The 13,642-nt window shown below is 38.4% G+C and overlaps 1 protein-coding gene across 1 annotated transcript in view; it reads left to right on the forward strand.

The window, feature by feature from the left end:
- The window catches only part of spon1b (spondin 1b), a 105,698-nt gene extending 93,804 nt beyond the window's left edge, over positions 1–11,894 (forward strand). The window contains exons 12-16 of the mRNA XM_026946492.3: positions 296–466; positions 2,342–2,509; positions 5,548–5,712; positions 7,329–7,601; positions 8,144–11,894. Coding sequence (XP_026802293.2) covers positions 296–466; positions 2,342–2,509; positions 5,548–5,712; positions 7,329–7,601; positions 8,144–8,295 — 929 coding nt within the window. The 3' untranslated portion in view covers positions 8,296–11,894. The remainder of the gene's footprint in view (positions 1–295; positions 467–2,341; positions 2,510–5,547; positions 5,713–7,328; positions 7,602–8,143) is intronic.
- The last annotated feature ends 1,748 nt before the right edge of the window (positions 11,895–13,642 follow it).

Below are 13,642 nucleotides of genomic sequence, written 5' to 3' on the forward strand. Positions count from 1 at the left end.
AGAAATGTTTGAACAATTGCTCTATATGTGTTGTATTCTGTATGTGTTGTGAATTTCATGTGTACTCATTGTGCATCATTATGCAGAAGATTTATCCATGTGCCTACCAATCCTGCAGTGGCACGCTGTCAGACAGTCCCTGGGTTTCTTCAGTGCATGTTTTCTGCATTATGAATTAGTCATTTCTCCTTTATCTCTTCTGATAGACAAGTTTTGCCTCAGGCTTTCCTGTGGGTGTGTACAAGACCTTGTGACCTTTACAGAGCAGTAAGCAAACATGTGTGCTGTCGTGCAGAGGCGTCGCCGTGCATGCTGTCCGAGTGGATCAGCTGGTCTCCGTGCAGCGCAACGTGCGGGATGGGCATGAGATCCAGAGAGCGCTACATTAAAGTCTTTCCCGAGGATGGCTCAAGCTGCAGGGAGCCCACGGAGGAAACGGAGAAGTGTGTTGTCAACGATGACTGCTGTGAGTCAGGATGCTCTTGTGTGTGTGAAGTAGTTTGATTAAGTACAAACTGAAGTACAGTTTTTGAGTATTTGTTTTGAGTTTCTCTCTCAGTTAAAACTTCTGAACTCAGAACATTAAAAAAATACTGCATTCTACCCAGTATATTTCAAAAAAGATACTCTTTTTACATATAGTACATATTTTTGTCAATCCTAAGATGATTTTTAAATAATCAGACATCACAATAGTAAATTCACACATAATTGGCTGTTTGTACACCTTTACATGAAAAAAAGATGTGGAAAACGTGACAAGAGAGGCATCAGAGTAAAGCAGCTGCATGATTAGGCAATTCAGAGATATAAGTAATGCCGATGAATTTAGAGATATACCACATGACAAATTAACTGCTGTTTCTAGCTACTATGATAGGTAGGTTTGCCAGACTATAATCACAGGTTCCACCAATAATCATTTAAAATTTTTCCCCAATTAGTTATAAATTGAATAAATAAATACTTTTTTGACTATGTTAGCCTATACTTAGCCAATTTTCACAGGGAAATATACACAACCTGGTGACAATGATGATACGTCAATGTGATCAACTCACGTTCGTTCAATGGTTTCCTCAAAATTTCACTTAGTATATTTTGCACTGTTAATATTCTGCTTGCCCCTACATTCACACTAGCATGTCATTCGTGTCACTTAGGGGTATGTGCTGTCCAGTGGGCTTTTTATGTTCCCATGAGAAATGCATAATCTGCAGCCCACTATATGACTTAGAAACTTAATCACTTTTGTGCACTGGAATTTACACTAGCTACGTTGGCAGATGAGCAAAGCAAGCTAACTGTACTAGCTACATACACTTAAGAGAGGCACCAACAATCGCTGCTACTTCCATCCAAGCTTTATTTTTCTTCGTAATGTCCCTATACACAGTATAGAGAGGTCATATATGACAGGAAAATATGAAACCATAGTTGTAACTTTTTCTTCCATTTTGCATAAATAAATGGGAACTAATTGCAGGATATTGAGTAGGGAACTAAAAAAAGTCACGCTACACGTGCCATAGGATTGGTCGAAGGAGTTATTCAAGTTGCTTGTTGTGTTGTAGCTTTGTCGCTTGTTGCTCTTGTTGAAATCACGTCTTCGTTGTGCGTATGTACATAGAAAATGAATGGACGCCTTTCGCTTTATTGCTTGCTAGTGTGAATGTAGGGAAACTCTCAGCAAAGCAGTGGGATGTAGTTTCAATAGAAATGATCGTAAGCTGAAATAAGGCCAGTAGTTTTACTGTAATTGACATTCATATCTACATAACATTTTGAAAATAACTAATAATAGATTAATAAATAGAATAAATCTAAATCCTAAGACAGTGATTTTGTAATGTCAGTAATCACAATACTGTAAATGAAAATTAACATCAAATTAGAAAGTATTAGTTAAGTGTACACTTACGTAGAAATACCGTTACAACAACATTCTCATCATGAAAGGACATAAATTCTAGCAAATCTCCAAGTGTTTACTCCATGGACCTGAAACTCAGCATCACCTGAACAGTTTCTTTCCTCAGGCTATCATTAATGATCACTCTTCCTACACACATCGCTCACCCCATCCTACACAACTGAAACCTGTAATCAGTAGAAACACAGCAACATTGCAGAAGGCTGATGTTTATACTGTAACTGTACATACTAATCACTAGGCACGGCTTTATGCTTTTACTGGATATTTGTATTTACATTTTATACTTCATATCACTGGAATTAATGTATGACAAAGAAAAAGTGCTCATCTATCGTGTACTTTGTGGCTAAAAATGTGTCCCTGAGTTCTGTGTGTGTGTGTGTGTGTGTGTGTTGCATGCACTAGCCCCCAGTAGCTGTATCATGACAGAATGGGCCGACTGGGAACCGTGCAGTGTGAGCTGCGGAGTAGGGAGGAAGATGAGGACGAGGATGATGAAGATGCCCGCGTCTGATGGCTCACACTGCCAACCCAAGCTGGAGGATTATGAGAAGTGCATGATGCCTGAGTGCAGTGAGTATGACCAACAAATTAGCACCAGAATCACTACGCACATCACAGATACATTAGGTATAAGCATATTTAATGTGGTTCATGGTAGAGTTTTCCTAAAATCTGAGAAAATTAACCACACCATATGTTTTTTTTGCCCTTTTTCCAACTAAGCTTACTAGCCAAGCTTGAACTCTCATCATGTTATCTCAGGGTTGAGCAATCTCACTGCTCTTCCCGCCTCTCATTTAAAATGAGTTGGGGACAAGCAATTGTAGCCTTCAGTGTGAAAAGCTCTTAACGCAGTTATATTACTTGGCTGTATAAATGCCTTGTTGTTTCCCATCTGTTTGAATCTGCGCTCAGCAAAATGCCACTCCTTCTTGTTATCTCAACGCATGCTTTATCTAAAAGACACTCAGCCATGCTGCTGCACTAAAAAAAAACAACGCTTGTCTCTTTAACTGACGTTAGTGCAGAGATGCCCTTGAATTCATAGACGTCCTGAATCATAATGTTTGTCATTAAATGTGTCCGTTTAAAGAGAGTGATGTCTAGAAACGGCAGTGGATAAACATAGGCAACTGTCTCAGGCCGGGGTGGGGATGTGTGTGTGTCTATCTACACCCACACTACCACCACTAGCCACCACCACACCAACATTACAGACACCTCCCTGTGACACTAATACTGTCTGAATAGAACTTTAATTACATTTTAGAAACTGTTTCAATCTGTTTCTGCTGCAAGCTAAAAGATTTTTACTGCACTTCATTTATAAAAAGTGGTGGGGACAGACAGGGACTCAGTATCCTTCGTCTCTCCAGTATATTTTAGCATAACTAACCAATATAAATTATGGAGTTATGACATATCTGATGCTTGAGAGAAAGACCATACTATCAAATAACCCCTCGAAAGGGTTGAACCCAGTGTGGTCTTGTGCTGTTGTGGCCCATCCACCTCAGGGTTCAAGGTGATGCACGTTCTGAGATGCTTTTCTGTTCACCTCGGTTGTAAAGAGTGGTTATTTGAGTTACTCTAGCCTTCCTGTCAGCTTGAAGTAGTCTAGCAGTTCTCCTCTTTGGCTCGTCTGGCACCAACATTTTTCCACATTCTGATGTTTGATGTGAAAATTAACTGAAGCTCTTGTCCTGTATCTGCAGGAATTTATGCCTTGTACTGCTGTCACATTATTGGCTAATTGGATAATTGCATGAATAAGCAGGGGTACAGGTGTTGTTATTAGAGTGGCTGGTGAGTGTACTTTCTTTAACAACCAATCCCTGTATAAAGAAGGGCAAAATAAAGTCCAGGTCAAAGATGAGGAGATCCAAACCCTATACTTTAAAAACACAGTCCTTTCATTTCGGGTATTGATTTTGCTTCAGGGAAAACCAAGAGGCTCTCTATATAATGACGTCTTTCTCTATGTGTAATAGTAACTATTATTATTTTGTTTTTGTTTGAGACAGTTGTGATTGTTTAGTTGTTTTTTTTTTTTTTTTTTTTTTCAGAACTTGTGAAGCAAATCATCCGAAGCAATTTGATGGAAAATTGAACAGCAGTGCAGGAGTGGTTTGGTTTTCTTTAGGGAGTTTAGGGAGATGGATGAAGCCGCAGGAATGCAGGGTTCTTGTGCAGGTCTAGAAATACTGAATGAATATGGAATTTATACATACTCATTTCCAGGTACTCAATTCGGGAGACTTGGGGAAAAAAGTCTAGATGATATGTTGTCAAAGGAAGACTAAAGACATTAAGGTTCTACACAGCCTATACCACAGCACTGATGAATTCTCGATTCTGATAGGTCAGAAGGTGTTGTTTACTTTACTGTAGCATCTCTGACCACAGTTCTGAATGTAATTCAAATCACAGGTTAATATTAATGCTCTCACGCTAATTCTGTATGTTACCATTTCTATAGTAACAACAATTCATGACATTTGACTAGTGGACACTCCTCATAATCTAAGACTAAACAGATTTTTTAAGTAACGTTGTTATTTAACTATGAAAAATGGTACAAACATTGCTCTGTAATGCTTTCTGTAAGGAGACGTTTATTTAAACATCTTGCCAGTTTCAGTTCTTTGAGGTAAAGCCACATGGGGAAGTCAGAGAAACTCACAGTTTCTCAGAAACATGACAAGCTGGAAAAGAGGCTGGTGAGGAACTGTTTATAGTTAAGTATAAGTGATAACAGGAGCTAACTTATACATAGCTATAAAAGGATAAAAACTATAAGATATCATTCTTTAATCATTAAAATATGTAATTGGTGGCAAATTGAGGAATAAAACATGTTTGGGATGTGCTCTTTGATTATTTTCCTATAACAACACACCACCAAGTGCTTTATTCCTTACATAATGCATTTTTCAGTTATCTATTCATGATACTGTTAATGATGTTCAGTGTTCACAGGGAAGCCAAACATAGAAAAACACATCAGTGTAGAAAAAGTCTTATAAAGGACATGGCAACAACTGTGGCGTATCTGGAAAAAGGTTGGAAAGGGAAGGGAAATTTTGCCCGGGGCGCAGAATAGCTCAGAGCGGTTCACTGTCCCGATAGCTTTCTTAAGTCCTGAACGTGAAGAAGAATGGTTATAACTATGTTTACGAGAGAATCCCGTGTGGCCTTATCTAGAAATATCCATCACTTTCTACGTCCACCCTTACTGACCGCCACAGCCTCAGTCACCTCAGCACACTGCTTCCCAATCCCTCCTGCAGTCGAGCAAATTATTAACTATCTCACTGTGACCCAGAATCACTTGACTGTTTCTGATTTAAAAACCTGACAGTGAGTAACTGTGTTGTTTCTGGTCTGTAATGTTTTATTGATTTGTTATTTTCTTGCTGGTGTCTTTATTAGCTTTGGTCTTTTTTATAGCTTGTGTATGAAATTGCTGTTGCACATCAAATAAAATGAGCACGGACTGTTCAACAGAAATTAGCCACATACCTCAGTGAAGGTCAGGAGAAGAGAATACAGGGGATGCAGTTTATAATGTATTAGTAATGTGTGTGTGTGTGCGTGTGTTTGTGTAGATGCCTTGTCTTGTATGGTATCAGAGTGGTCAGACTGGGGTCACTGCAGTGTGTCGTGTGGGGTGGGAATTCATGTGCGGCGGCGCATGTTGAAGACTCCAGCGCTGCCCGGCCAATGTACAGAACAGCTGGAGCAAGCAGAGAAGTGCATGATGCCCGAGTGCCGTGAGTAACATACACACACAAACAAAAAATATATACCCAACAAACCTTTTTAAAGGAATACTCCAGCATTTTCAGCCTAATTACAATCCTTTGCATCTACATGATACAGAAATTTCATCATGCATTTGCTTCAAACTCAGCTGTAGTATATGGAAGTCACTTGTTGAATTCTGTTCATTTTTAAACTATGTGACTGTATAATGCAAATGAGACAGCCAAGGAAATCATTTTGGCAAAACTGTTCTTATATTATGTTTATTTCAAATTATTATTATCATTTTTTCCCCTTGTTTTCTCCCCAATTTCATCTTGCCAATTCCCACCCACTAGCTAACTCTCCCCTATCATACGACAGCTACAGACTGGAGAGGACAGGACTAACGCCTGTGTCACAGGGCAGTGTAACACACTCGGAGCAAAGCGTTATCTGCCCTCTTCCGTATACATGAGCTCACAGACACCCGTGATTGGCTGGTGTTGCTCTGATTGACATGGGAGTGAGAACACAGCCAATTTTGCTTTCTTGGCTCCCTGCTACAGATGGCTTATTGCATCATCAGCATTTGAACTCACAATCTCCTACAATAGTACGAAAGCTGCTCACTGTAACCATAACTACGCTTTTACTAGTTCTAGCTAGTATCAGCTAACTAATTGATATAGTTTTCTATCTAGATTAGATTAACTCTCGTTATGAGAAGGTTGTTTGTCTTCGCAGTAGACGAGAATTTTAGCTTGTGTGTCTTGACTACATACAGCCAAGTGGGATGTCACATGACATACTGGTTTATTTTAAGCAATGTGACGCAAATACTCCTCATATTCGCTCCCTAACCAGACTCAGACTTGTCGCTACCTGAAGCTAAAAAAAGCACTTGATGCCATTCAGAGCATCTGTGACAAGTTTGAGGTTTTTCAACTTTGGAAGCTCTGTTGTGATTAAAAAAAAGGTCATCGACAACGCTTTTTTAAAAGCAATCATATTCCACTCAGCCTGTGGCTGCTTCCCATATTACATGTAAAACAATCTAACGCTGGAGCGGAGCAGAGCGGTACAGGAAAAATTCCAGCTACTAGCACATTCCCACAGGTCTTGTGTTTTTCATTTACAATCATTCATGCACAAAATTATATTATTGACCAATTTTAACAACTGCCCTTAGGCTTCCATGATGAGTGAATTTGGAATATAGAGGCTTTTTCATTCTATTAATTCTTGTCTAAGGTAATCACTCATACATTCTAGATACAGTATATATGGATTGAATGATGTTGGAGTATTCCTTTAAAAATTGAACAAACCATTACATAATCAGGTGATGTAGTTTCCTATTACACACTGTGTACCTGTGGCTTTGAGAACATTTTACATATTGCTATAAAATTGTCGTAGACGAAATAACTGTGTTTGTGCAACAGTCGAACTGGCTTGACATTGAAGTGCACTCAGTTTTTCTTACCTACAGTGAGAGACCCTTCAAAGTTCTTACTGTGAAGGCTGTAGGGGTTTGAAGGGATTAGGACACGATCACTTCAGCATGGACCACACCATTAGTGTGATGTTAACGCTTTCATATGTCTCTGTTGTTCTCTTCCTCTCTCCCTCTCTCCTCCAGCTGTGGACTGTATGCTGTCTGAGTGGACCGAGTGGTCCGAGTGTAACAAGTCCTGTGGGAAGGGTCACATGATCCGCACTCGCATGGTGAAGTTAGAGCCGGAGTTCGGCGGTATCCCGTGTCCTGAAACCGTGCAGAGGAAGAAATGTAAGATCAGGAAGTGCACACGGGGCCCACGGGCCAGCGAGCGCAAGAAAGCCAAGCAAGACGCCACAGAGAGGCGGAGAGATAAAGCAGGACGGGAGTCTGTCAGGATAAATGAGGAGATACCAGGTCTGACATTTAACTTCTGCTGGTTCACATCCCTGTTTCTCGCAATAGTTTTCCTTAAAGCAGCACATAAGTAAAACATATAAATAAGCAATTTTGATGAGCAAAAATTGGTATCAAATAGATAGATAGACTGATTGATTGCTCAAGGTTCCTCTCTCTGGTAGGCCTGGGATTTGAACTCATAACCTTCTTGTCACTAGCACAAAACCTTAAAAGCGACCACTGAAAGACCTCAGGAACCTTAAGTTTGCAAAAGTTTAAATAAACAAGCACGAAAAATGCAAAACAAAGAAGGAAGTCTCATCTTTTAAGGAAGTGAAGAAAATAGACAAAAGAAGCAAAGCACAAGATGTGATGAAGAAGAAGTTAGTTCTTTATGCTGTACTTGTGAATAAACTGTAAAAATTTTATTCTGAGATTAGTCTTGTGTTTACCAAACATCATATTATACCATAATTTAAAGAGTTGTGCCATATACTGTCGCAATTTTAATCCATGTGACATTAATAACACTTTTCTGTACGTTTGGTTTCTCCCATTAGTTTGCAAATTAGGCCCGTGGTCCAGCTGGACGGACTGTACCAAGCAGTGCGGCGGGGGTGTCCAGGAGCGTGTGAGGCCTGTGAGGAAGAAAGGCAAAGGCAAATGCAGGCCCATCAGAGAGAACCGCATGTGCAATGAGCAGCCCTGCTAAAGAACTCTACATTTCTTATACACAGACACGAGTACAAACACAAACACACACAAACAGAGGCATGGAGTGTGAGGTCTTTCTGGACTGGTTAGATGGTGTCTAGAGATTTTAGAATAGTACACACATGGTTAGAGAAGACCACACAGATGTCTGTGACTAGTTTTAGTTGCCTTTTCAGCAGCTATATGTATTACTATTTAACCAATCAACTTCACAGTCATACACTAAAAAACAGAGCTTGGCTTTCTTTACTGAATATTATCAGTCATTTTGGTTTTGGTTTTGTTTTGTTTTTATTACACTACTTCCGAACCCTGTCTCAGTTTACATTTACTGTACAGTTGATATTAAAGTGTGCTTTTCACACAGTAAATCACCATTTGCCCATTTACGCAGACAGCATTGCAGTGCTGAAAGGGCTAAATTCTCATCTTAATCCTGATTAGGTCTAGCCTAAATATTGTGTGATTTAACCCTCTAAACTCCCAGGACACTTCGATGGGTCCAGACTTGAAGTCCTTGCTCTTGTAACTTCACGCCTGTCCTATTATTTAAACTGTACTAAATAATTCATAGTAGTAATTTGTTAAATACAAGGAAGGAACAAAATACTTGGGGTGTGCTGTTATAGGAAAATAATCAACGACATGAAGCAGAGTTACTGTTACCACCCTGAAGTTGATTATTTTACTATAACAGCAACAACTCCAAAGTGTTTTATTCCTCTTATACCACAGCAACCTGCCAACAACTTTTTTTTTACCTTTTTTTGTACTCCGTTTATAGTTACGGTTAATGTTGCCAAACAAGTTAGTTCCTGTTGTCACTTATGTTATAACAGCTATAAACAGTCATTCTTTCACCAGCTTCTTTTTTTCTCTCTCTAAGTAAATAAGACAAAAAAACACAGCTTGTCAGATTACTGAGAAAGTCCTCCATCCTGAAGACTTTCCTGTGGCGGAAAACGTACTGTTAAAAAGCACTGACACCGGAGACTCCTTCCAAACACGCTAAATAAAAATCTCCTCATAGAAAACTTCACATAAACAGATTCTTTTTTAAAAACAGTGTTTAATTCTTGATGTGGTGGTGTATACATGATACAAGTCCCTGTGAATTCGCTGCTACTGTAGAGATGATAATCTTTTATAGCGAGTACATTCATTTAAACCTGTGATTTGCCTTGCAGCCTTCTGCCCAATCAGAGTAGAGAATTTAACAGTGCTGTGGTATAAAATATAACTACTATGAATTCATTTAGTCATTCATTTATCTTCAGTAAATGCTTTATCCTGGTCAGGGTCACAGTGGATCCAGAGCCTATCTTGAGAAAACTAGGCTCAAGGTGGGAGAATTCACCTCAGATGGGATTCTAGTCCTTGGCAGGGCGCCATATACACACACTCATCCAAACACTCATTTGGACTACGCATAATATGCTTTAAAATGAATAAAGGGGTTAAGCCTCGTCCCAAATGGTGCACTAAGCTTTGTGTTCCACCTCCAAGGCTGTTTAATGTCATCGATCAAGAAATTGTGGATCAGTTGTGCGTTAATCCTCAAATCCTTGGGGGTGCAGCATTTCATTCCGTTCCTTCACCAAAACAGAAATTGCAATTATATCTGATGTACACAGTATCTCCATTTCAAAAGACATGATGAATGAAATATTTAATTAGAGATTTTTTTTTGTTGTATATTTGTTGTATATTTGGGTATAATAGACTGCTGTTACATCAGTATTGATATAGTCTTGGCCAAATGGTGCGTTTAGGGCTCATATAGCCACTCAGGAGCACCAAATGGACCATCAAAATAAGAAATGTCAATGAAATTAATGATAAGACACCCATTTGAATATCTTTGTCTTCATCAGTGTTGGTGTATGTTGCTCTGTGCTCTCAAAATACTCATGTGCCATGATTCGTCCGAACCAATACCACAAAGCATTGATATAGTCTTCACCCTAAATGGCCCATTCAGGGCACATATAGCCGCTTAGGAGCACCCTTTAACCCCCGAAATGAGAAATGACAAGTAAAACTGATGATGAGACACTTTAAGACCCATTTTTGTATCTTCGTCTTCATCGGCGTTGATGTACGTTGCTCTTTGCTCTAGACAAACACTTCAGCCAGCATTGGTCCCAACCAATACCCCCACAAGGTTTTGGGTAATAGACCACTGTTAAGTCAGTATTAATATAGGTTTCACCATAGGGCGCATTTAGGAGCACCATTTGACCCCCAAAATAAGAACTGTTGGCCACTGACAAGTTAAACTGCTGATACGAAACACTGTAAGACCCATTACTATTTCTTTGACTTCATCAGTGTTGGTGAAGGTTGCTCTGTCTTCTCAAAAAACTTATCCACCATGCTTGGTCCCAACCAGTACCCCACAGGGTTTTGGGTAATAGACCACTGTTAAGTCATTATTGATTTAGGTTTCACCAAATGATGCATTTAGGGCACATATAGCCACTTAGGAGCACCCTTTGACCCCCAAAATTAGAAATGTTGGCCACTGGCAAGTTATATTCATGATTCATGACACTTTAATACCCATTTGTATATCTTTGTCTTCGTCAGTATTTTCTGACTCTGAACAAACCTGTACACCGTGATTGGCCATAGTTAATATAAACATAAAGGTTATGGGAAACTGTTGCATTAGCAATAATGCAGTTTTCTCCCAGAGGGCACACATGCTCCAAATGAGGACCAAAAGACCACCAGTGCACCATTTGGGACAGTCTGAGAATAATCTTATCCTGTAGCATCATCTCTGCCAAATATGGACCAATCTGAAATCAGTGGCTTTCAGTCAAGTTGATTTTTATTTCAGTTCCATTCCCAGTACAACAGAGTTTCCACAGTCATGATGTAGTTTCAGTAGAATGGCAAGCGCAGCACTATGCTCTTCTTGGTCAAGGACATCAGGCAGGATTTGCATTTCAATCAAGTCCCCCCTCCCCCCCCACAGTCACTTGTCCCATCCCTGCCTCTAATTCGAGGTGAGTGCCACCACATCAAGCCTTCTCTATTGAGCACTATCAAGGTGGGTCACCCACAATCAATGACCAATCGATTTGGACAGCAACCATCTGCTGAGGAGGGATCGATTTTCTCCTGTCACTACAAAGCAGTTTCGTCATAGCGTCTCAAAGATTCACAGCTGACAAAATGGGTTTTTTTTTCTTATTTTGTGGTTACATGTGCAAAGGAAAACTCATATAATAACACTTGGAAGGTTCAGAATGATACTGCTGAACAGAAAGCACAGGTAAGAACAACCATTCCACGACATGTGTAAAAAAATGTTAATTTTAGCCTGAAAATAGCTATGTTGTGACCTTTTTAATCCTCTGTAATCCATGTAGAGGCACAGTAACTCAGCTGTAGAAAGTAGCGTGCAGTATTAATTTTAGACACTTTATAACTTTTGCTGTGGAATTTTGATATACTCAACACCCAGGACTTGCCAAGGTCATGTGTAGGTCTCTCTCTCAATCTCTCTGTCAGTTTTTTTTCTCTCCTCTACAATATATTACTATTTTGGAATAAATCACCTTTACAATAAAAGTAAATGTGACAAAATCTCAGTGTCTTGCTCCTTCTTGTCATCTAACATGCATTACCAAGCCTCTTTATCAGCCTTTTTTCATTGCCATTATTAAGGTTTGTTAATGATTGTTCAAAGGTTGAATAACTTATTAAGAATTACATGAATTATATTATAAAATTGATCATATTTTAAATTTTAAAATAAAAAAAAAAAACATTATTTTCTAATTAAGTCCAGATTTTAAATTCTATACAAATGTAATTACTGAGCATGCAGTGCAGAGATAATTTACCCTTCATTCACACTAGCAAGTGAATGAATGGAGATTTTCTCAGTTCTTTGCCAATTAGCTATGACGTAATAACGTGACAAATCTAAACGACTCGATTCCTCTGACCAATCCTATGGTGCATGTGGTCCAACGTTATTTCAGTTCCCTACTCACAACTTTAATTCACACTTAAGCAATCAATACACACCTACAACAGACAAACTATAAGCCGCATGAGTAACTGTAGCTTGCTAGTGTGAATACAGGATTACTAGAAACAGAAGATAAAGCAGCGAGCCTTGAAGTTGGTCAGATGGAGTCCTGTTTGAGTATTTTTTTTAACAAAGAAAGACAATGGTGTGCATGAAAACAGCTGCTGAGGAGACATGGTGGTTATTAATTAAAAAGGTGTGGCCACAAATTAATCTAATATGGCCATGAGTTAAGCTGCTCTATTTTGTGGCCAAAAAGTACTGTATTTTAAAATGTGTGAGACAGAAATCAACTGAAAAAAAACTATTGTGGTTTAATATTAGTGCTAGATAATATACTGAGACCATGAGTTCATAATTTGAGGATGTGTTATTACGTTGTAGACATGACACTACTCGTGAATAAGGTAATTAAAAAAAAAAAAAAAAAAAAGTAGATATTACAATCAATCTTCACCAATTGATTGCTAATATACGTACGAGTATATTTGTAATGGAACTTTTCCAAAAAAGTGACATTTATTTATGTGAATGTCTAATTAGACATAGATGCATTTACATACTTTTTGATCTTTTCAAAAAATGAGTTTTTTCATTTGTTGCTAGAATAAAAATGTTTATTTTACTGTGAAGATGCTCTCAATAGAAATTTTTTTTTTTTTTTTTTAAAAAAAGGTTGTTGGAAAATGATTTCTTTATTGTTTAGTCAATAAAATGTCATACACCTTTATTTAGAAAAAAAAACAGTGCCATTTTCAGTATGAAAAGCAACAATAATCAATATTTTTGAGAAATGCCTCTAAGATCTTTCAGATAAGGGACAGGAAAGAACATGAAACAACATTTCATGAATGGAGGTTATCTAGAAACTGATCATGAGAAATGATAGGTTTAAACCACTCTAGTTAGTGTATACAGGAAGGTTTATAAGGGAAATTATCATGTATATCATAATGACATAAATTAGCATACAGTACTGTGCAAAGGTCTTAGACACCTGTAAAGAAATGCTGTAAAGCAAAAACGGCTTCAGAAATAATGAAAATTTACATTTAAAAACTGTCTAAGAAGAGCAGTAAACTCAGTAAAAAGATCAGTAAACTAAGCAAAGTCAGTATTTGGTGTGACAAGCCTTTGCTTTTTAAAAAATGCATCAGTAGTCTCAGGTACACTTTGTGCAGTTTTATAAGGAAATTGCCTGGTGAGGCTTTCTGAGCTACTTGTAGAATCTGCCATGGTTCTTGTGGAGACATGACTTCATTATGGGTTTTTGTCTGAAAATATGGTCTATTATGTA

The sequence above is a fragment of the Pangasianodon hypophthalmus genome, chromosome 7 (assembly GCF_027358585.1).
Source record: "Pangasianodon hypophthalmus isolate fPanHyp1 chromosome 7, fPanHyp1.pri, whole genome shotgun sequence".
Taxonomy (NCBI): domain Eukaryota; kingdom Metazoa; phylum Chordata; class Actinopteri; order Siluriformes; family Pangasiidae; genus Pangasianodon; species Pangasianodon hypophthalmus.